This window comes from Lepisma saccharinum, chromosome 30 (assembly GCF_977018435.1).
Source record: "Lepisma saccharinum chromosome 30, izLepSacc3.1, whole genome shotgun sequence".
Taxonomy (NCBI): domain Eukaryota; kingdom Metazoa; phylum Arthropoda; class Insecta; order Zygentoma; family Lepismatidae; genus Lepisma; species Lepisma saccharinum.
The window spans coordinates 28,191,477-28,215,898 of NC_139258.1; the positions used below are offsets into that span (position 1 = coordinate 28,191,477).

A 24,422-nucleotide genomic window follows, 5' to 3' on the forward strand; every position below is an offset into this window, starting at 1 on the left:
GTTAGTATGATAAAAGTATGCACCAGTGAAACAGAAAGTAAAATTCGTGTGGGTATTAATGTGTGTGACAAATTTACAATTCATGATGGGTTAAAAAAAGGAGATGCATTATTTCCATTGCTCTTTAATTTTGCCTTAGAATATGCTGTTAGGAAGGTAAAAGAAACTAACGAAGGACTAAAATTATGACTCAGTTGTTAGCATATGCAGATGATGTAGACTTATTAGGGGATGATATAAATACAATTAAGAATAATGCTAAAATATTTTTCAAAGCAACTAAAGAGATAGGTTTGGAAGTTAACAAAGAGAAAACTAAATATATGCTTACAGGCAGAAACCAAGTGTTAGGTAATAATCAAAATCTAATTATTGATAACAACTAGTTTGAACCAGTTTCCAAATTCAAATACTTAGGAGTAATATTAACAAATGAAAATTATATTAAAGAGGAAATAAAAAGTAGGCTTAATTCAGGAAATGCATGTTACTTCTCTCTTCATAAACTTTTGTCTTCTCGTTTAATATCTAAGAAACTAAAAGTTAAAATATACAAAACAGTAATATTGCCTGTAGTATTATATGGGTGTGAAACTTGGTCCCTTACATTGAAAGAGGAACACAAATTGAGAGTATTTGAAAATAAGATCCTTAGGAAAATATTTCGACCTAAAAGGGATAAGGAGACAGGTGAGTGGAGAAGGTTACATAATTTAGAACTACATAATTTGTATTCATGTCCAGATATTATTAGAATAATTAAATCAAGAAGACTTAGGTGGGCAGGTCATGTGGCACGAATGGGAGAGGAAAGAGGAGTTCACAGGATTCTTGTTGGGAAACCTGATGGTAAGAGACTTGTAGGAAGGCCAAGACAAAGATGGAGGGACAAGTTGAGATGGACCTAAAGGAAATCGGTAGAGATGGAAAAGAGTATATAGATCTTGCTCAAGATAGGGACAGATGGAAGGCCTGTGTTGCTGCAGCCATGAACCTTCGGGTTTAAGAAGGCTAGAGAGTTAGTTAGTAGTTTGTTGTGGTCTGGTAGTTGTTGTGCCAGGCAGAGAAGTGTAGGTTGAGCGGCAATTACAAATGTGAATTATTACATGTATTCACATTTTATTTATAAAAGCTCGACAAAACCCAATCAAACCTGATTAAACCCACCTCCCTATTTTTTCAAACCCTGGTGATTAGCACATCGGGCTACGATGCCAGGGATCTCAGGTTCAGAATCCTGGCCTGGGCATTCTTTGTGAGTGTTCCTTCATCAATTTCATCATTTCATGTCTCATCCTCATCTTTCCAATTAGCAAAAAGTGGCAGAAAAGCAAAGTAAAATAAATCCATTAATTGTCATTGGGAGACTTTTAGTACCAGATACAGCAGATGGATGAATCCAACACAACAGTTTTTTCCTTCAACTTCTTTTCATATAGTTAATATTACTGAAATGATTGATATTGTTATTAAATTCTGCATGCCTAGTTCAATGAAGAAAATTCGGAAGTTAGTTATAAAAGTTGCACTTGACATCTCTCGCATAAAAATCTCATTTTTGAAATTTTGAAAACTCCCAGAGCCATTATTCTTTGAATAAAGTGGTAGAATATGACAATATGAAGCTTCAACCTGGATAATGAATTGTTACAGTACTATGTTGGAATACTAACTTCATTCACCACCGAAAGTGATGATTGGCACTATGTTACAATACAGTGGTGGAAATTAGTATAAAGGCACTTTAATTTTTTGGAAAAGAAAGTTATTCATTTACATGAATGTTTCTACCGTATTCGTGACGTGTATTGCATACAATTCTTAGGAATAAAATATCACACTAATTGTGTCAGTGTGTAGGTGGCAGCACTGCATAAGAACCAACAACACACTGTCAGGGTAGAAATTACTATAAAGGCAAAACACTGCTGCTGGCGCAGCAGCTGTGCTTTGTGTGCTGTTTCGACTTAGGTAGTGTGCATGCAAAGTGTCTTGTCAGGTGACCAGAAAGCAAGAATTAATGCTTATAAGTAGATGGAATTTCTCAATTGTTAAATCGCTGCTTACAAGGAGCTCCAATCGTCTAATTGCTAATAAATTAGGGCATTCGAGTTGTGTTATTGACAATTTTGTCAAACTAGGGACACAATATGGACACAACGGAAAATATGGTTGTACAAAAAAGCTGTCAAAGTCCACGAAATTATTGATTTTGCAAAAGTAAAAGACAATAACATGTTTTCCTCTCAAATCTTAGCTGATATGCAGTTACATGTCACTGCCAGGTGAGAGCAACAAATTCTGGCAGGAGACCATAACGTTGCATTCAAGAAACGACTCAGAAAACCACCTCTAAGTGATGCCCATAAGAAGACTGGAATTGCACGAAGAACACATGTCTTGGGCCTCAGAACGAAGTAATTTTCGGTGACAGAAAGAAGTTTAATTTGGATGTGCCAGATTGCTTTCAGTGTTACTGGCACGATCTCCGTAAAGAAGACAGAGTTCGGATGAGTAGAAATTTTGGTGGGGCAAGCATTATGATTTCGGCAGTGTTCTGTGCTAAAGGTACGTCAAAAATAGCATGATTGCACACCAGGATGAATTCGGATGCCTACTTGGAGATGCTCAAGGCTAACTTGTTTCGTATGTACGAAGAATTTGGTGACAAATCTACGTTTTCAACAAGATAACACTGCCATTCATATGTTCGCCAAGTCAAGACATTGGTTTCGGGAGAAAGGAATAACAGTTCTGCATTGGCTGGCGAGAAGTCCAGATTTAAACCCCACTTAGAATCTATGGGGGATCCTAGAGAGGTGTGTGCATCCCAATGGACGGCACTTAAAGACAGTGGCCGAGCTGAAAAATGTGATTCGGTCAGAGTGAGCAGCAATCTCAGAGGAAGACAATTCATGCCTAAAAGAATTTTCGAGGTTATTAAGAACAATGATAGTTCCACTAAATACTCGAACTTTGTTTTGCAACGTTTTCTGATTGTTTTTAGTTTATTTTGTAAAAATACAAAGGTGCCTTTATAATGCGATCCGCGCAAGAGACAAAAGACAAAGACATAAAGACAGACGATGGATTCGGGAGTCGAATGGCTTCGTCTACGCGGCTGGTCCAGGGATACGTGCCTCCAGGTTACGTTGCCGAACAATAGGATAGGCTAACCTAACCTACTCACCCACTTTGGGCTTGATTGAACCTATGAAACTACTCTGCTGTGCAACCTGGACGCACCCATCCCCATGCAGCTCTATGCTGTCCTCCAGTGACCATTAACATGGAGGATGTCCCCAGTAGACCAGCATCCATTCCGAGGAATGATTGCTGGTGTATCATAGGGACTTTCAGCCTAGTTATTCCGGAGCGAGAGGTACGCTTCCCGGACTTACCCGCCCAAATATGAATTGATAAATCAAGATGTTGGAAAGACACATTTAATATTCGGGGTACTAATACATTTAACTATATACAAGCACTGCACAAACTTATAAGATTGTTTTTACAATTGGAACCAACAAAATGGGTAATAAAAACACTGTACTTACATATTCTGCATTCACCTTACCACACCTGGGCCTTGTTGCACACTTGTCACTCCAACTATAAATGGGGAGATTTTTTGTGGGTCTGCACTAAAAATATAGCGGTATCTTAAGACATATGGGTATTGTCTTGCAAATGAACGGTTTCAGGGAGCTATATCACAAAGGATGTGCCGATTAATTATGGATGTCTTTGGATACAAAGCATCATGGTTTCCTGGAGGCTCATTGTCCTCACCATGTGCTTTTGAGAATTTCAGAATTTTCATGGATATTGGTTCCATGCACTTTAAGACACTTCCAGTGCTGTAATTCGTTCATATTATACCCTACAGGACTATTCCTAAGCCCTTATTGGATATTTCACACACTGGTGACTCCATTGTCCTCTCTCCACTGGCCTACTCTGGCCCAAAACTTGGAGCGATGTTAACTGTACCAACTGTTAGCAAGAAGTGAGATCAAGATGGCTTCCTCACATGTTAAAAGCTATCACAGACTCATTGTCTGGTAGCCACGCCCATGAGGCCATCTGATTGGTCCACAGCACCTTGGGTTACTTGCCTTCATCAAGTACCTTGAGAAGCCCAATAGATGGCAGTCTAGTCAGGGCTAGTTCCACTGACTCTCACCAGATGGCTCTGGTGCTGTGAGACCGATTGTCTTTTGTCCAAAAACATCGATTTTTTGATGTTTTTGTGGTTTGTTTGCACATATAAGTGTGACTTGGAGTTATTTTCAGGGAAAGCAAGTTAATTTGTGCTTGCACAAATATTATCCTGAAAATATCTGTATTAATAAAAAATTTGCATGAAAAGTAACATGTGCTCTCTGAATTCTCCTATCAACAAAAGGTTGTTTCTTTGATAACCAATGAATTTTGGTCTGGGGCTTATTAATTACTTAATATTTTGATGTTTTATCATACTTTTACTAATTAGGCCTAATTTCTGTTAATCTTAACATATCTGGGAATGTCTATTCCTATTAATTTTACCTGAATTGAATTGGCCTTGTACTTTGGTTGGAGTGGAGTGCTGCCTGTATGTATTGGGGATGTATACCCAACCTTTGGTTGGTTATACATATCCCGGGCCCTCGGGAAAAGAAAAAGGATACGTGAAGCGGATCATTTTTCTTTACCCTATACTACACTATACCCAAATACATACACAAAATATTTATATACACACTGAATTGTTATGACCACGCTGGTCCGAAAAGAACATATACATGAAAGAAAATAAATTTGCAATTATTCTTGCCCGTCACTTGGATCTATGTTTGAGATATTGTTCTGTCCGATATATCGAACGATTTCCTAGACGGTATATACATGGTTAATATAACACACTTAAAAGTTTTCAATAAATGATTTTAGTCATTCATGTTATATCTGCTTATTGCCGCACTGAATACAGTTTTTGTATTCGAACTGCTTAGTAGTTTTTAGGTACGTATCTAATGTCTCTGCCCCTCATTCACTTGAGGGTGCAGTACCTTCAAAAAATGTTCAGCATACACCTTGGTATGTTGTCCACATTTGGTCACCTCACAATTGTTCTTCAATATCTCCTTAGGTGGAGATAGCTGTCGCCTGGCTTTGTGCACTTTGCGTGGCCATCAAATGTTTTTGTTGCTCGCTTGGCGGAACAATGCTTCGACCTGGCTGTCCATTGGGATTGTGTACAATCTGTGGAATGCACTCCTTGTGTGAAGTCTGTATGATTGTCATGGTGGTTCGTTTCTGGATGTCAATGTTCGATTACGAACCCCTGACACACTCCTTGCTTCCCCATGTTACTGGAACGCTGAAAAGATTGTCTCTAGTTCCTGGTATAATATGCTTGGGGGTCTGCTGCTGCCTATGACACCATGCACTTTTGTGTGTTTGCTCCGGGGTTTTGTGGTGACACTGAGGGGGAGTTGGAGTGATGTACTCACTGGCCCCACTTCACACGCAGGCTTTGACCTTACCCTTGTTGGTTTTTGGGTTGTTCCTTATAAACAACCCTATATGTTTGGGGGTGCTCGCATATTTCTATTACTGCTAACCCTGGTTTGGTCGAACCTAACCCATCGGTAGTGCAAATACCCAATGATTGCTAAACAATATTTTGCTTGATTGGTAGTGAGTGATCTAGCATAGATTTGTACTCATAGGGAAATAAATCTCTATATGATGGTTGGACTCACTTTTGTGTCCCACAAAGAAATGGTCTTGGTAGACAATAATGAAATTACCCTCTATACCACGATGAAATTGCCTTGGCATATAATACTGACATAATACTTTTGTATACAACAATGAAAATGACTTTTATACTCAATGATAAAATAATCTTTTGTACATAATAATGAAATACTCCTGTATACAACACTGAAATTGACTTTTGCATACAATGATAAAATAATCCCTCACATGATCTTGACAAAGAAATTTCTACCCTATGTACAAATGGGTGAATGTCACAGACCAGACAGAACCTCATCCACAAAACCTCTGACCTTTAACATATATTAATACTAGTGTTCGAAAAATGTGTAGCTTTTTCTCCTCATCTTGTACCTGTTGTACACTCCTATCCGTGCGTCTTACCCTGGATGCGCTAGAGGGATACCAATACCTCTTATGCGACTAATACTATAGCGCAGGAGCCGTACCGTCGCGTACTTCTCTCCTAGGTCCTACTGATATCGGGTTTAGGAAGAAACGTAGAGCTGACGAGCAGACATCTACAGTTTCCATGGGGAAGTATCACAAGGGTACGAGGGTGGAGCCATTTGTGCGCAGTTACTTGTCTTACCAACAGACTAAGCAAGTCGTAGGGAAACGGCTGCACCCCGTCGGGATTGAGGCTGAGTCCTCGTTAAATTCAGAGGCCCCTTGGCTTGAATTAACTTCTTTGAGGTACTCTCGATGCTAACACTGGATGTAGTAGTCTGAGCTTCTCAATGTAATGACTATACACCTTATAGCTACACCTCCACAACTTCATGTTATTGACATGTTGGTTGGGTAGGCTCTTACCGCTAACACAATGAACAAGATTAAATATGTTATCTGTCACCTGATCACTACAAACTAATGGACCGAAGAAGGTGTGGAACAATTTGTGGGTCTGTCCCTCTAGAGCTTTGCTTTGGAGATGGGATTTAAGAAAAACTAAATCATACACTTTGATCACAGTCCTGTTTTGCTGTGACTCATTTACCTTATTGTTGGCCTTGTTTCGCCTTTCGGCCGTCCGGGATACAGCCATGAACAATTGCTGATCCCATTCGGTTTGTTCACCTGTGGGAATATGGAAGTGTTCCATAACGGGATTCCTGAGTGAATTGTTTGGCCCTAACTGGGGACCATTGTCTACTATGATTCTTTGGGGAAGTGAAAAATGTACAAAACATATATCAATGAGTTTCCTCACTATTAAATTCCATGCTTACTAACCGAGTAGGAATTGTTACACCCTGGCCACCATCACCCCCAGCGAGAGTAGCACAGGCTAGTTTCCCGAGGGTTGCTCATAGGGCAGAATGGCATTCATCTCGCTCTGTTGAGATTCCATTTGTTTACCCATGGGTGTGTGACCTGGTTTGGTGAACCATTTTACCTCATCGAGTGCATTGAGTATGGCATCCATACCTCGTGGGCTGAAGTGAACCAGGTCGGGTCTCATGTTTTGACCGTAACCCATGGTTTCTTCGAACAGCGACATGTTCATTTCTTGGCCCCTGTGCACAAATTTCGACGAGGAATCCAGAACCCTTACATTGCTATTATCATCAAGGGATAATATTTTTGCAATTAGTGAGTCATACATGGCCCAGAACCTGTGTCGGTTCTCATTGGCTAACCTGGGAACTGGTGGAGGAGTCAGAACAATGACCTTCTGAGCACCTTTCCTCTTTAGGGTGTAAATGATATCCTGGAGGTTCCGGAACACCTGGTTGATGTCCTTCCCTCGGAGCATATCATTTGTGGATACCATTAATAACACATTTTTATGTACACACTTTTTCCCTTCTCAAAGCACTGAGCAACTGCGCTGAGGTTTGTCCAGATATGCAAAGTCCGATGTGGTAATTACCATCACTGTCTCTTTGGACAGGATACCCGAATTTTCTTTGCGCAAGGCGTGACAACATGGAGTCGCCCACTGCCTGATACTGATTTATCAGTGGAGTGTGCTTGCATGAATCTGAACATTGTGGGACAGGTTTAGGTTTGGCATCGCCCTTCCCCACGTCAGGACGTTGCCTACCTAGTTTCCCTGGTTGTGCACATTTGGATGCACCTCAGCGAGGTGCTCGGAAGACCCGTGTGAGCTGGCGGAACTCTTACGTTGGGACGTTCCACCCTTTCTCCGGTCTACCTTGGTTCTGTTTGGGTACTCCTTAGGCCGGGAGCCCCTCGCAGATTTGCACATGTGAGCGTCCTCCTTTTTGGATGAACCGCTCGCTTCACCCTGACCACGACTCACATAGGTCCGGTTAATGCGAGTCGTAGTTTTCCCGTAATTGGGTCGTGCTGGCCTTGCAACTTCCCTCTCAGGATATTGTGGCACTTGCACACTCTCATACCGAAGTATGGAGTTGGCCACCTCCTGAAGAGAGACGAAGGGAGCCAGGATTAACTGGTCCTTCAAGCTGCGCGGCAGCTGTTGCACAACGTGGGTGAAAACCTGGTTGTCGGCGATTTCTGGCAACGCAAGCCTAATCATTTTGACTTGTCGCCAGAAATATTTGTGCACTGATCTGTGCTGGGATGGGTTATACCTTTCGTTGAGAGCCTTCGCAAGGGAAGAAGCTCTCCACCCATCCCCTTGGAAATATGAGAGGAACTGCCTTTTGAAATCTGAGTAGGACTTGAACTTCCGTTCGTTCCTCTCGTACCACTGCCCTGCCTCGTCCCGTAGACAGAACGAGATTATTTGGAGGGCATCCGCCAAATCTACCTCCAGGAGAGTGAGATCTCTCTCAAACTCCTGCACAAAATCTGAGGCCAGCCTGTTCCCCTGCCCGTTAAAGGTTGGGAGCTGTTTGAGATCAGCAAACCTAACCCTAGGTTTGCTCTTGTTCCTCCTCCGGTTCTTCCTCTTCCTCTGGCTGCGGACTTCGGCATCCGAGCTTTCGGAGTTGGATTCCGGGGAGTTACCAAGTGGGTGGTACTTGTTAGGGGGAGACACATAGCCACTACTCTGGTCAGAGCTTTCGTGACCCTTAGGTCTTCGTTTGGCTTTGTGCAAGGCATGGTACACAGACACATTCCGTGCAGGTGAGACGGGCATGGTGGCTGACGTAAGTGGAAGGGCGGACTGAGTTATTCGTCTCTCCATCCCTTCCAGGCAAGCAAGAATCCTCATCAGGCTTGCTTCGTCAGACCTTTGTTCTGCTGGCAGCTGCTCCTCACCAACCCTTTGTTGTGAGGAGGTGCGCTGCTCAGTGACTTGGCCCTCGGAAATGCATACATGCGAGCTGCGGCCTTCCGCCTGACAGTTCGGCATTTCCTTCCTCACTTGCTCGAGAACCCTGTTCTCGATTGTGACCATGTGGTCACTGCAAGTGAGCTCTCTGCATATGTTTTCTAGGGCATCTAACCTCCCTAGAATCTGAGCTGTGGTGGTCTGATTGTCACCGCCTTGCACTTCGCCAACGAGTTCCCTCAGTTCCGAAATTTGGCCTGACACATGTGTAAAATCCCTACCTAATTTTAACTCTAGGTCATTACATTGGATCTCTATTTGGCTAATCCTATTGGTGTTGGTCGCTACTTGCTTGGTTAACAATTCTGAGGTCTTCGTGGTGGCATTGTGGATGGAGTCCAGTCTGGCCTGGAATTCCGTCCTTACGGCTTCAAGTTTCCTATTTACTTCGGCCGATGCCTTGGCAAATTCCCTACCCTGAGCATCAAGTTTCTGACCCTGTGCCTCAAGTTTCTGACTAACATTTTCAGAGGCTTTCGCTTGCTCCTGGAGCATTGCTACAATGAGGTCAAGTTGGGGGTTATTCATGGTACTTGCACTACCGCTGGGTGGGAACCCACGACCTGCTGGCCGTTCCAACGACCTTGATCTGGTATTCATATTTGGGGAGTGCCGGTATTGAGTCTCATAATCTTGCGATCCGCGCAAGAGACAAAAGACAAAGACATAAAGACAGACGATGGATTCGGGAGTCGAATGGCTTCGTCTACGCGGCTGGTCCAGGGATACGTGCCTCCAGGTTACGTTGCCGAACAATAGGATAGGCTAACCTAACCTACTCACCCACTTTGGGCTTGATTGAACCTATGAAACTACTCTGCTGTGCAACCTGGACGCACCCATCCCCATGCAGCTCTATGCTGTCCTCCAGTGACCATTAACATGGAGGATGTCCCCAGTAGACCAGCATCCATTCCGAGGAATGATTGCTGGTGTATCATAGGGACTTTCAGCCTAGTTATTCCGGAGCGAGAGGTACGCTTCCCGGACTTACCCGCCCAAATATGAATTGATAAATCAAGATGTTGGAAAGACACATTTAATATTCGGGGTACTAATACATTTAACTATATACAAGCACTGCACAAACTTATAAGATTGTTTTTACAATTGGAACCAACAAAATGGGTAATAAAAACACTGTACTTACATATTCTGCATTCACCTTACCACACCTGGGCCTTGTTGCACACTTGTCACTCCAACTATAAATGGGGAGATTTTTTGTGGGTCTGCACTAAAAATATAGCGGTATCTTAAGACATATGGGTATTGTCTTGCAAATGAACGGTTTCAGGGAGCTATATCACAAAGGATGTGCCGATTAATTATGGATGTCTTTGGATACAAAGCATCATGGTTTCCTGGAGGCTCATTGTCCTCACCATGTGCTTTTGAGAATTTCAGAATTTTCATGGATATTGGTTCCATGCACTTTAAGACACTTCCAGTGCTGTAATTCGTTCATATTATACCCTACAGGACTATTCCTAAGCCCTTATTGGATATTTCACACACTGGTGACTCCATTGTCCTCTCTCCACTGGCCTACTCTGGCCCAAAACTTGGAGCGATGTTAACTGTACCAACTGTTAGCAAGAAGTGAAATCAAGATGGCTTCCTCACATGTTAAAAGCTATCTCAGACTCATTGTCTGGTAGCCACGCCCATGAGGCCATCTGATTGGTCCACAGCACCTTGGGTTACTTGCCTTCATCAAGTACCTTGAGAAGCCCAATAGATGGCAGTCTAGTCAGGGCTAGTTCCACTGACTCTCACCAGATGGCTCTGGTGCTGTGAGACCGATTGTCTTTTGTCCAAAAACATCGATTTTTTGATGTTTTTGTGGTTTGTTTGCACATATAAGTGTGACTTGGAGTTATTTTCAGGGAAAGCAAGTTAATTTGTGCTTGCACAAATATTATCCTGAAAATATCTGTATTAATAAAAAATTTGCATGAAAAGTAACATGTGCTCTCTGAATTCTCCTATCAACAAAAGGTTGTTTCTTTGATAACCAATGAATTTTGGTCTGGGGCTTATTAATTACTTAATATTTTGATGTTTTATCATACTTTTACTAATTAGGCCTAATTTCTGTTAATCTTAACATATCTGGGAATGTCTATTCCTATTAATTTTACCTGAATTGAATTGGCCTTGTACTTTGGTTGGAGTGGAGTGCTGCCTGTATGTATTGGGGATGTATACCCAACCTTTGGTTGGTTATAATAACAATTTTCCACACCTAGGAGAGTGTTTTTCAGTTTTCATGTGGTGTTCCCATGAAGAATTTTAAAAATTGATTTGATATGATTCGTCTGTAAATTGTACCAAATGTCTACCAAAGATAAGGTAGATATATGCATAGGAAACAATAAATAATGTTTTTCCCAGAACACACTAGTGCCTTTATACTAATTTCCCTCACTTGTAGGTTGGAGATCTCCTCCAACTTGCAGTTTTTTCCTTGATATTCGGTGGCCACTGAATAGCACTTTGTGTGGAATTTGATTTGGTAGGAAAGTAGTGCACCAATTATATATATGCCATTCTGAGTGTATTTGTCACGCTAGAGTTTCCGATGCTTGTTTAAAACACGAAGAAAGATAATCATCTTATGTGAAATTATCTTTTTCTTGCAGGTCTGGGTAATCAAAGCCCATTCTGCAACTACTCTCATTCCATGAGAGATATGGTATTTCAAAATTTCTTTTTCCCTTTTGGCTTGTAATTTAATAATTTTAAATGCTATCTGGCCTCCTCAGGACATGTTGATTCCACTTTAACTAATACTTTTTAATTTCGTCCACCATTGCTTCGACCTTCCAGTTATTTCAGATTTCTTCACTTCTAATTATGTCTTCTAAGTTCACTTTACTTAAAGACTGGAAAAATCTTGTTTGTGAACAATTTATTCTAGTTTAAGTACGTTGACGATGACTACAACATTTGCTAAAATATAGAAAGGCAGGTTTTGAAATTATGTTGCAGCATCTAATTTGAATCTCTATTCTAATTTGTTCTCCAAAATTTATTTTCAAAATTCCATTTAATATATTATTAGAGGCACATATTTTTGGTAAATAAGAAAGCAAAATTTCGGTACATAAACAGAGTCGATTTCGGGTTCAAAAGCGGTAAATAAAATAAAATTTCGGTGTTATAGCGGTGAATAATCACATCAAAAGTGCTATATAAAATGACATTTCGGTTTTAAAATTGTGAATATAATCCTAAATTTGATTTAAAAACTGCACTTACTACACAAAATAAACTTACCCCTTCTAATAGCACATTTATGTAGTTACCAGAGTATTAAGTTTATTCCTGTGTAAAGCGGTCCATTTTTGCTTCTCAAATATTTACAGCAGAATTAATCAATTTTCCGTGAATTGCATAACTCACCGGATACTTCAGACTTCAGAAAGTGTCGCGTCCGTATATAAACAGCAAATTTGGTGTTTAAGAGTATATTTCGCATTTTGCAGTTCATTTCGCATTATTTCGTGACAAAACTGGGTAGAAAAATGCACCTCACACCTTTCAGAAACATGAAAAATGAACATAACAGCATGTTATTTCATATTTCATGTTCTCGTCAAAAATGAAATTTGCATGCCTCTATCTATTATATTTTATTAATTTTTTCTGAACATATTTTTGCTGTTCGAACTGTGAAATATGGCTTCGCAAATATATAAAGTCTGTTACCTGTTCAATTATTTTATTGTTTATCTCTATTTTTACTCCAGGAAGTCTTCTACTATTTATTGCCACTGACTTTGTTCTATCCTCTGAAATTTTCATGTTCTAATTTGTAAGAACTCTTTGAAGTTTTAAAACAGACCTTTGTAGATCATGTTCACTTAATGCCATCAATATTTGGTCATCTGCAAATATTACTATTTATCTATATGCTGGTAACCTGTTATGGGAACATTTTTTACAAACTCGAGAAATGAGAAACCGGATGGATATATGTGAAATTATGAATACTTTAAAGCAAAAAACTGATCCACTGATATGGGATAATTCCAATTAGAAACTTATTTTAAAATTTATAAACATTTTGTACTACTTTACAGTGTCAGCTCTGCCCTGCTAGAAACTATTTCAATTCTTTCAGATTCCCTGAGGATGAACCAATTACAGATGCAGAGTTCCTTAACTTTTTCACCAGCAAGGAATTGGTTTGATTTGATTTGAATTTAAAATTTTGGGTGCGTCAGCACTAAGGCTATTTTGCATCCGTCACATTATATGGGGTTCAGCCCCTTATCATTACACATAACAACTCTAACGTTGCATAACTAAAATCATAAAATATTAAAATCTTCTGACTTTCGTTAAAAGCTGAGGCTGTAAAGGAGCACGAATAAGGACAAAACACAGGATAACACAAACAAAATTATACTGGCCATGGAGCCAGTCGCCAGAGGCTCGTTAGTCTGCAGTCCAGGGTGCACTACGTGGAAGTGGAATTGGTAAACATTCATCTAGATATAAGGTAAAACTTTCTCAGAAGAAACTTACTTTACAAAATTTTCATTCTCTTCATTCATCTGATCTGCATGCGTTGCTTTAATCCTAATCAACCGTTCCACCAGCTCTCTATTCTCATCCTGAAAACACAAGAAATACATCACATACATATTGTTCTTAATTACATTAATTATGCAGTGGGCACATTTGAATAAAAAGTACCTTACTTCCCCATCTCAAATTGCTTCACCAAATCTTTGCACTCAGTTTTACTGCTAATATCAACTGAATACCGTATTTACTCATGTATAATGCGCACTTTTTCCCAAAATTTTTGCCCCCCAAAACTGTGGTGTGTATTATGCACAGATTAATTTGGACAGCCAACGTGAAACCATACAGGGTCATTCCATGATTTTGTGACACTTGCAACATATAACCGTATCATGTTATATATCGTTGTAAAGCTTGTATTCTGTAGTTTCTGAAAATGGCAACAGTATTCCATTCAAGATGGCAACACTAATGTTGTATACGATTGAAATAAGCTCATCACAAAATGAAGGAACGTTCTGATCTTTACTTTGGATGAAAGAAATGATAAGGAAAAAGGAAGTAATTAAAATGTATTACAAAATTATTATCACAATTCTTCACTTTGTAATGTAATGTTCTGCCACACCAAGAAAAGCTGCGCAGTTTTAGCGGAATTCACATTGGATGCGTATCAGCGGTATTTGTTGGGTGAGAAATAATAGAAAATAACTTCCTGAGCACAGCAAATCCATGAAGTAATTTTGATCTCGCTTTCTACTATTGCAGAATAAATAAGGTGGTTCAAGAGTGAAAGCTTTGCGATTCTAAACACACTGGAGGGAGAGGGGGGAAGTGGCATGGGTTGGAGACTTACTCTTTACACAAGAGGATATTCTCCTCTTGGTCCACATAGCAACAGGTGACTCATGAAGTCATTCACTTTTGATGGGCATAGTTACAGCTTTACGACCTACAACTAAGAAAGCCATTTCTTGAACCTATCCAGGTACTGCACATTATATGCAATATATAATAGTTTGTCACTTTTCCCTATAAAAAAAAACTGCCCATTATACACGCGTAAATACGGTAATACATATAGATTTATGTATGTTTGACAGCAAGCAACACTAAATTATTGCAACTTTTATACAATGAAATGTATTTTAGCTATATTTGTGCAATGAATGCAAAGAATCTACACTATATGAGATCTGATGAATTAAAAAATGTCATTATCATTATGCAAACATTATTCAAAAAAGTACACAGTTCTACTCACCTAATAAAAAACTCTCACATTTCTCCAAAATATAAAAAAAATATCTTCTCCCTTTATTAGAATAAATACACATTTAAAAAGTGACTCCACTCACAATTATGAAGATAATTATTAATTTCTTATGATTCTTTCTCACCTGTGTTTGCCTTAATTTCATTTCTAATGAAGCAAATGCTAACTGCAGAGCTTGATGTTCATCTTTGAGCATCTGATTAACATTTTCTAGCTCTTTCATCTTCGCTTGGTGAGTTTGAAGTTCTGTGGTAAGCCCAATAATTTTCGAACTTGCTTCTGTAAGTCTGAAAATTTCAACACGATTATTAAATTTGTGCATAATCAAATCTCAAGATAATGTCGGTCTTATATTACTTTTGCAAATGATTCCAACTATGACGTTTAACAGATCCTGTTATGTAATTATTTTACAGAAATGCAGTGTAATTATTCAGCACAACAAAAATAGAAATGCTAAAATAATTCCATTTCTGCATTACAAAAATGATCTCACGAGATTTAACGCTATTAATTCTTTAAAATCAAGTAGTAATAAAGATAATGAGCATTGCAATATATTAAAGCTACAAACCGACATATCTTAGGTTTTACTTAGATAATAATTTAATTTAATAAAATGATAACGTGAGACAACCTATGAAGCAGTTTCTGTTTAATCAAGTTACTTTTATCCTTTTTCTTTCCGCTATTAACTTGCTTACCTTTTTTCTTATATGATTTTATTGGGGAACCCTGAAGAAGGATCTTGGGATGGACCCCAAACATTGGTTACAGAAAGAATCTTATGAGTCAAACATAAGTAAAAACTGTGTGGTTATGCGAACATTTAAGAATTTACTTGAACTCATTAGATATACTTCAATGCAGACTGAAATTAGAGTTTTTGAGACATTCACCTCACTTCAGTGTCTCTATTATAAATAAAGGTAAATTATTAACTTTGCGAAGATTCCTTACTGGCAATTCAAACTGCATCATTCATCGATACCCACTTGCACATTTGAGCTTCACTACCTCAACAGATGAGCATAAAGTTGACAATCATTTTGGAGAGCTTTTGGACATCAGTACATTTAAAAACTGTTATTGAAGGTTTAATACAGCATTACTATTACAATATGATGAATAAGAATTTTCAGAATCCCATGTATTCCTTATGGAAAATTAACTTGAACATCCAGTTATGGCTAGTCAAATGGAAGTTTCGACTTTTCTGCTGACGAAATGCATCTTCAAACTGCCCTCTTCCCATTGATATATTTTTCTATTCCATCGGAAGTTTGATATTCCCAAGAGAACAAATCAAATAATACTCCCATAAGCCCAATGCATTTCTCCTTGCCTCATATTGCCATCCTGGCAGTGTTGCCAAACCTAATGTGCGTAAAAGCTAAATTTCACCTTAAATGGAGTTAAAACTGACTTTCAAGGAGCTAGATTTACGAAGTGCTTCCTAGAGTAATGTTAGTTGTCAAAGGGATGTCTAAATTTATGACAATTTACTCTTAGTTTTCACCATCTAGATCCGGCAGCATCACCCGAAAATAAAGGATTCCTTGATAACAATATTATGACAATTTCATATCAACACAGCGCTATAAAAAAAATAGTTGGGGATATAAGAGAGGGTGGAGTGATGCAGCAAATATAACAATATCTCGTCACGTGCAAAATGTATAATCATGGCAAGTTGGTCTATGTGGGCCGGAACCAGTGATGGCATCATAGTGGGGCACGGGGCAGGTGCCCCAGTTCACAGCCAAACGAGTGCACGAAAGAGCCAGATCTGGCTCCAAGAGAGCTAAGTTGGGCACTGCCACGGGGGCTGGGGGGGAAGCCCAATGGAGACTGTTCCGCATGCCCTTAAGTGTTGTAGTACTCATTGTTCCACATAAGGCACATGGGTCGATTACCTGTAAAAAAAGGTAAAGTGCTCCCCTGTGCATAGCACCATGCCATGATGGCATACAGGGGGTGTGGGGGTAACGCCCCCCCTTTCTTGATCCGGTTGTGAGTGGGGGTGATGTGATCATCATCACGCCCCTGACTGCCTTTACCCCCCAGGGTTTCCCCCACGAGGAATATCTACTACTACTACATGAAATGCAAAGATAAAATTTTCTAATAAATCAACAACCAATATATTGTGAATGTGTCAATGTTTCTGATTATAACACATTAAGCATACTGTAACATCACATGGATAGGTGTTATAGCACTAACTGCTCAAAATGACCACATATGGCCTGCACAAGTGCCCTAAGTCTCTGTGGGCACTCATCAATTGCATTATGCCCTGTATCAAGAGGGAAATATGCCACTGCCTTCACAAGAGAGCACTTGCAAGCCATGTCTTAAAGCACAGACCACAATTTGTAGTCCATAGGTTTGAGGTTTGGACTACCAGATGGCCAATTTGATGGGGAAATGAAGACAGGCACATTCGTCTCAAGCTTTATGAGCTGGTCCAGAATTCTTCTGAAAGCTCTACTCCTGACCATGAAAGGGAGTGTTGATGAGGTCCTTGACCCTTGTCTCCTGGTACACTCTCGCTGCTGTTTTACCCCTTTCTTGTAGAACGGAACTCAGTGGCACCATCATAATTCATTACCCTGTCACACCATAATTTGTTGCTGTTAGTTTTGTATTAGCAACTAGTAAAAATATATTATTTGTTTTATGAAAGAAAATACAGAAATCTACTTACGAATTCATATATATTACACTATATCCCATAATACATAATTAGAACAGTAACAGTGATAATGAAATGCCTTTCTTCTTATCAAAGATTTTTATCATTAACACAACTTAATTGTGAATGTTATAAAAAGATGACAATTGAGGCAGGATACTTCCTGTGTAACTTGTGACAAATCCTGCCATTTTGCAGGTTGAAACCCACCCCAGTAAACAATTTTTGATTGGTGAACGGAATTCGCCAGTGTTTATTTTCTGCATAATGCTCCAGGAGGTGCTTTGTATGAGCAACCTGTACCTCATTTGTACGCTTTCAGTCCTAAGTCACTTTGTAACACATGAGACTTGAAAGAAGTTCAATGCAAGGGCCATTACTGACTGTTTCCACATAGGATTTCTGCGCATATGGAGCACCACTGATTTATTGATTTGGTGTTTTAAGTCCACTTTATGCACAGTAAGGCTAAATCGGAAGTGGACCTACAGTTAAAATTGGGATCCCAACTGCTATTTGCATCCACCGGGTATCGAACCTGGGACCCCTTGATTACAAGGCGACCACTGTGCCATCAGGGAGGTTTGGGCCACCACTGATTTCACCAGTTGCACAGTGATCCTCCCTGGGCCTGCCATTCACTGTCTGTGTCAAAGAAACACAGTATGGTACATGAATAGGGATACTATATTACATGAGTGAAAATCCAGGGAAACTTGTTGGGGAGCAGAAGTAGGGGGGAGGGGGCTGGGCCAGATACAGACAAATTATGGATGGACAGTCCCATCATAATTTTTACACTTCTTAATAAACAGAAATTCACTTTGAAATCTATCATTACACTTGCACTTCATTTTCAGTGCCATAATTAACTAACCTGCTATCTCACAATGTCGAAACTTTACTTGAGGACTGAACCCGAGCATTGAATGCTTACAGTACAATGTAAGAGAATCAACTGAAATTAAGAACTGCAAACAGAAGGAAATAAAAATAGCAGTGTTACTAATTGTGTTTATGTAGTGCATTGAGTGGTGCCATCACGAAGTCAAAGATATTTGCAGCACATTCTTCTAACACAATAACTATTGTATTATTGAGAGGGATTGGCGACTGTTATATTATTTGTAAAAATAATCATTTTAAAATTACATCCACACATTTAAATAGAAAAAATGTTCATGAAAGTATAGTCTTAATTTCTGCCTTTCCAGCAAATTCCAGGACTTTTTCGTGTTCTGAACTTTTACGGAACACCGGGACAAATGATACCATTCCAGGACTGTCCCAGAAAATTCAGGACATATATCAACCCTATACGTTCGAAGCTTCTAGGGGGATCTTCAAAATTTTGGCCAGTACGGAAACTAATTCTATCTCTTCTGTTGCTCAACTAGAAATGACTCACATGCTCATTCAAAAAAAATGTTGACTTTTAACACCAGGAGAGGATCCACCTTCCAAACTTGTGACAGTATTTATGGTGAGATTGGGTATATTACAACATAATAATGTTCAATCGATAACTTACTTAGCTTCCATAACAGCTAGCTTCTTCTCCTTCTCCTGAAGTTGGTGGTTTAAATCTACCAACTGTTGAGCATTTTCTCCCTTTCTACGATGAAGTTCCGTCAACTCTTCCTGCAGATGAAACAGCTTCTGCTCCAATGTCTGCAAAAATTATGTAATTCTTCAATTTCAATACACTGAGAAATTCCAGGAGAACAGTATCACTAGCCCCAGACATTAATATTTAAAACAACAGCATATAAACAGGATTATTCAAGAAATTCAACACACATATAATTTCATTTCAGCCAAAATAATATATGTTAATTATTGCCTGAACATTATCACTTCAAATTGAAGCAATGTTTTTTTGAGGGGACAACACTATTATGGGGAGAAATGTGCTTTTACCCACTATTACAACAGCTCAAACCCATCGCGCGCAGCAGACGAAATGGCTACACTAGCACCCCTAGCAGTAGTCGAGGAAACAACAACAGGAACCGGAAGTCAACCGAAGAGTAAAGCATCGAGTTCCCAAGTGGATGGTGGCTAGGCCACCGAAATTAATAGAACATTTACAAGTAAGTTTCACGGATATATCTTTATTAACTCGCTTACGTCTTATATTATCACATAGTACCTGAAAGACTTCACTTAAGAACAATTAATCACACAAATATATCATCCCGAAATAATTGCATTGTGTATTATTATTTTATTAACTAACTAACTCTCTAAGCCTTCTTAAACCCGAAGGTTCATGGCTGCAGCAACACAGGCCTTCCATCTGTCCCTATCCTGAGCAACATCTACACTGGTCAAAACAATTAGGGGAGCAAGCAAGAAATCCCAAAACCAAAGGTGGTAAGTCAAAAGTAGCAATGTATTTTGATTAGGAGAGTGTGTCCTCAACCAGTACAATACATGTCTATTGAGTCATTAGCACAACAGAGTTCTAGGAGTGATTTCTGCAAGGTACTGAACAAAATCAGGAGAACAGCACGGTGATAAGACAACAGAAATGGACAGATACGCAACAGATCCATACCTCTAATAAGGCGTGTGGTCGCCATGAACTGCTATGACAGCTGCACATCTGTTTTGCATGGAACCAATAAGGTTATCAACGACAGCCTGCGGGATATTCACCCATTCCTCCAGAAGGGCCATTTCCAAATGTTGCAGAGTTGTAGGCGGCGCTGGCCGAGCAGCAATGCGTCTTCCAAGTGTGTCCCACACATGTTCAATGGGATTCAAGTCCGGGGAGGATGCTGGCCATACCATTCGTTCGATACCCTCATCCCGTAGCATGGCGTCAACCAGACGTGCTCGGTGAGGTCGGGCATTATCGTCCACAAAAATGAAACGATTACCAATATCTGCAGCCATTGGGACAACATGAGGCCCCGTACCGTAAGGCTGTCAAAGTACCGTTCCGGATAATATGCAGGGGGGTACGTCAACCAACACTGATCCCTCCCCATACCATTAAGCCACCGCCACCATACCGAGACACTTCGCGCACATGTGCGGGATAATTGCGAGTCCCACGTTCCCTCCAGATGAGAATGCGTCGATTATCTGACTGGAGACTGAAACGCGACTCCTCCGAGAAGAGAACTGAACTCCACTCTCCATGTCCACACTCACGATGTTCCACAGCCCACTGTCTGCGGGCCCTATGGTGTTGGGCATTCAGAGGGACACACACCATTGGTCTTCTTGCATAAAGACCCCTTTCCTGCAGGCAATTTCGTACAGTTTGGCCCGAGACTCTTCGTCCTGTTGTCAAAACAAGGCCGCATTGCAAGTCAGTTGCAGTTTGCTGCCTATTCCTGTGAGCCGACAATGCTAAGTACCGGTCTTCCCTAACTGTTCTTGACCATGGGCGACCTTGCCCAGGCCTCCTTCGCACTGTACCTGTCTGTTGAAATCGTGTCCACAACCTGGAAATGACACTGTGTGACACACCAAGGGCTGCAGCCACCTCACGTTGTGTTTGCCTTGCTTCCATCCTCCCAATGGCTCTCCATACGCTAGATTCCTCTAAATCGTGTTGTTCTGCCATCGCTCATATTCAACACTACACAACTGAATCCCAGCTGCACTTACGGTCTGCCAGCACCAAACAACCGGTGTTCCCAAGTGACCTCGTGATTGCTCCTCATATCACAAATTCTGCCACGTGCCTTATGGTGTCACTAGAGAGCTCTTCATGCTGATGATTCATCACAGATGAATTGTACTGGTTGAGGACACACTCAATTCATCAACATACATTGCTACTTTTGACTTTCCAACTTTGGTTTTGGGATTTCTTGCTTGCTCCCCTAATTGTTTTGACCAGTGTATATACTCTTTTCCATTTCTACCGATTTCCTTTAGGTTCATCTCAACATTATCTCTTCATCTTCATCTTGGTCATCCCACTGGTCTCTTACCATCAGGTTTCCCAACAAGAATCCTGTAAACTATTCTTTCCTCTCCCATTCGTGCCACATGGCCTGCCCACCTAAGTCGTCTTGATTTAATCATTCTAATAATATCTGGACATGAATACAAATTGTGTACTTCTAAATTATGTAACCTTCTCCACTCTCCTGTCTCCTCATCCCTTTCAGGCCCAAATATTTTCCTAAGGATCTTATTTTCAAATACTCTCAATTTATGTACCTATTATTTATTCACAATTGTTACTTTAGTGGGATTAAAAGATAGTAACCTAAGTAACATTTTAGTGATGATGTAATCATTAGTTACTAGTATTAGGGAACATAATCATACAATTTTAAATGTTACCATTGAAAACCCTATAACATTACATGGTGGTACAGCGAAAGTATGAACTACATCAGTCTAAAAACTTGACAACCCCTTGCTCTAGTGGATTACTTCAGAAACCCATAACGAATTGGCAGAGAATAATTCCATATTCAAACTACCGTGGAATTCCTTTTGAAAAAAAATTGAAAACTTACCAGTCTGAAATAAAATAAAACCAGTACTTGATATTTTCATCAATTGACATTGCAACAATAATGAATAGGGTGTGGATTTTTGCCTACTTGCCTTTTTTATTCCTTTGTAGTAAAATAAAGGCTTTAAAGTTTAAAGTTCATTTCATGGTATTTCTAGTCTGAAAACACATTTTTATACCTATAAATGCCTATTTTGAGAGTTGTAAACACCTATTTGGCTTAACTGTGCCTAAACATGCCTATACTGCATTTTTGCCTACTTCGCCTTTTTAATGCACCTTTGGCCATCTCTACATTGAAGAACTGACTGAAATCTGGAATTCGTCAGATTTGATGGTCTCAAGGGATGTTCAATGCCTATTCTAATTATTTTTTTAAATTTTAGGGTGCCTTTCAAATGCCTGTTTTAGTTAGTGCCTTTTCTAATTTTATAGCACCTTTTGATTTTGATTATTTTTGGTGCCTACTTGAGAGGTTTTTAGTGCCTATAAAACCACATCCTAATAATGAAAAATGGAAAAGTTTATGTACATTTAATTTGTCAAATGTTCTTAGATGCAAAATCAGATGCATGGACCCTAATTGAGTGATTGAGTTGGCATTTCAAGTCTACTTTATGCACAGTAAGGCTAATCGGGACTGGGCCTACAGTTTAAAGTGGGATCCGAACCACTATGTGCCTCCACCGTGGGTATTGAACCCAGGACTCCTTGATTACAAGGCGACGATGCTACCACTGTGCCAGCTTGGAGGCTGGCATGGATCATAATAACACATACACACACACACACAAAAGCTTAAACATTTGGAAATGTAACTGCTTTCACTAACCTGCACCAATTCATTAGGTTTTCCATCAGATGAACCGGTCTTGCACTGAAGTTCAACATTTTCATGCTTCAACTTTTCATTCTGTACAGAAAGTTGCAAGTTCTCTGCACGCAATGAATTTGTGCTCTCAAACAATCTATTATCTGAAAAAAAAGACAACAATAATACATTTTGTGAATTTTGATTACTATATGCAAAATATACACGTTCTGTGGTATAACCGTTACATTTTCTTTACATTTGTAAACATTGAAGGATTGTTGTTGGTATCTTTGACGCCTATATTTTCACCAGAAAGTGGAGAATCGTGCATAGTTTATGAACAGGGAACAGATTTACATGTAGTAAAAATGTGTTAAATATGTAAATACATATTTAGTCAATTTAAACCAAAATATGGACTTAAAATTGTAAAAATTTACAGTTTTCATAATATAAGACACTACACGAGCTACATAAAATACAGTATGCTTCAATTGACACTAATGGTAAAACAACACAAAATGTGTTTTCATTTTCGGCTCCCAAAATATTGAATAACAAAGTTTTGTTGTAAGTGTTCGAACATGAATTTCCTTCTGTTGCCTAGGATGGATTTATATTGACTAAAACTGCATTCAATATCACAAGTAATAATAACTTGTGGCTCTACAACCCTTTAAAGGCCTCGTCCTATCTCCCGACTGCCAGTTTCCCTCCCACAATCCTAGAGGTGTGGAGATCTTCAACCGGTAATAGGGTGATGTGGGGTTAGCACATCAAACCCCCAGCTGTTATAGGAGATATCCATGACCTGGTTACACTACTCACTCATAGCTCTCCAATTTCCTCACGATGGTGGGTTGTCACCGGTCCTATACACAGGCCGAAAACCCCAAGACTGAACCCATGCCGTCCCACAGTCGGACCCCAAAGCACAGCACCTTAGACCGCAGGGTCCACGAAGGAGGACCAAGAAGTAATGGGAATGCATTTCAAATTTGTCAGTTATTCGCATGAAATTTACCGAACTCTTTCGATCACACGGGGACATGTAGTTATTGCGCTAATATGGAGTATATGTTGAGAAATGTACTGACATATGGAAATAATATGTAAAATATGAGCCAAAACCTAATATATGTACAAATATGGAAAATAAAAACTGAATATTTCAAGTCTACATGCCATGATACAACAAGATAATACAAAATATAACATCTTTCAGCTCCACACACAAATATGTATTTACATATAAATCCATTCCCTGTTTGTAGAGATTATGTTGTGTATGAAAATTTTCTGTTGTTCTTACATCGCAGAGATACGTTATACTGTATGCATGATCACAACAGTGTAAGTAGTGTGTTACTTGCCACATTTCATCCTGCAACCACCAAATACAAAATGCATATCAGTTGATCAATACAATTTCCTTCAGAATATTGCATTTAGTGGTGTTAATAATTTTAGGTTGTTATGTTGGGAGTGCTAGATGTGGAGACATTAATAACCCACAGCGTGACAGCCCTTGAGAGCCCTGGCTTACCTACCGACTGCTGGTCTCCC

The 24,422-nt window shown here is 39.6% G+C and overlaps 1 protein-coding gene across 2 annotated transcripts in view; it reads right to left on the minus strand.

Annotated features, from left to right (window-relative positions):
* LOC145981997 (autophagy-related protein 16-1-like) overlaps positions 1–24,422 on the minus strand; it is a 731,341-nt gene that overhangs the window by 698,282 nt on the left and 8,637 nt on the right. For both annotated transcript variants that reach the window (XM_083115530.1, XM_083115531.1), the window contains exons 2-5: positions 22,875–23,017; positions 19,085–19,224; positions 14,980–15,142; positions 13,577–13,665 (exon numbers count right to left, since the gene is read on the minus strand). In XM_083115530.1, coding sequence (XP_082971656.1) covers positions 13,577–13,665; positions 14,980–15,142; positions 19,085–19,224; positions 22,875–23,017 — 535 coding nt within the window. The remainder of the gene's footprint in view (positions 1–13,576; positions 13,666–14,979; positions 15,143–19,084; positions 19,225–22,874; positions 23,018–24,422) is intronic.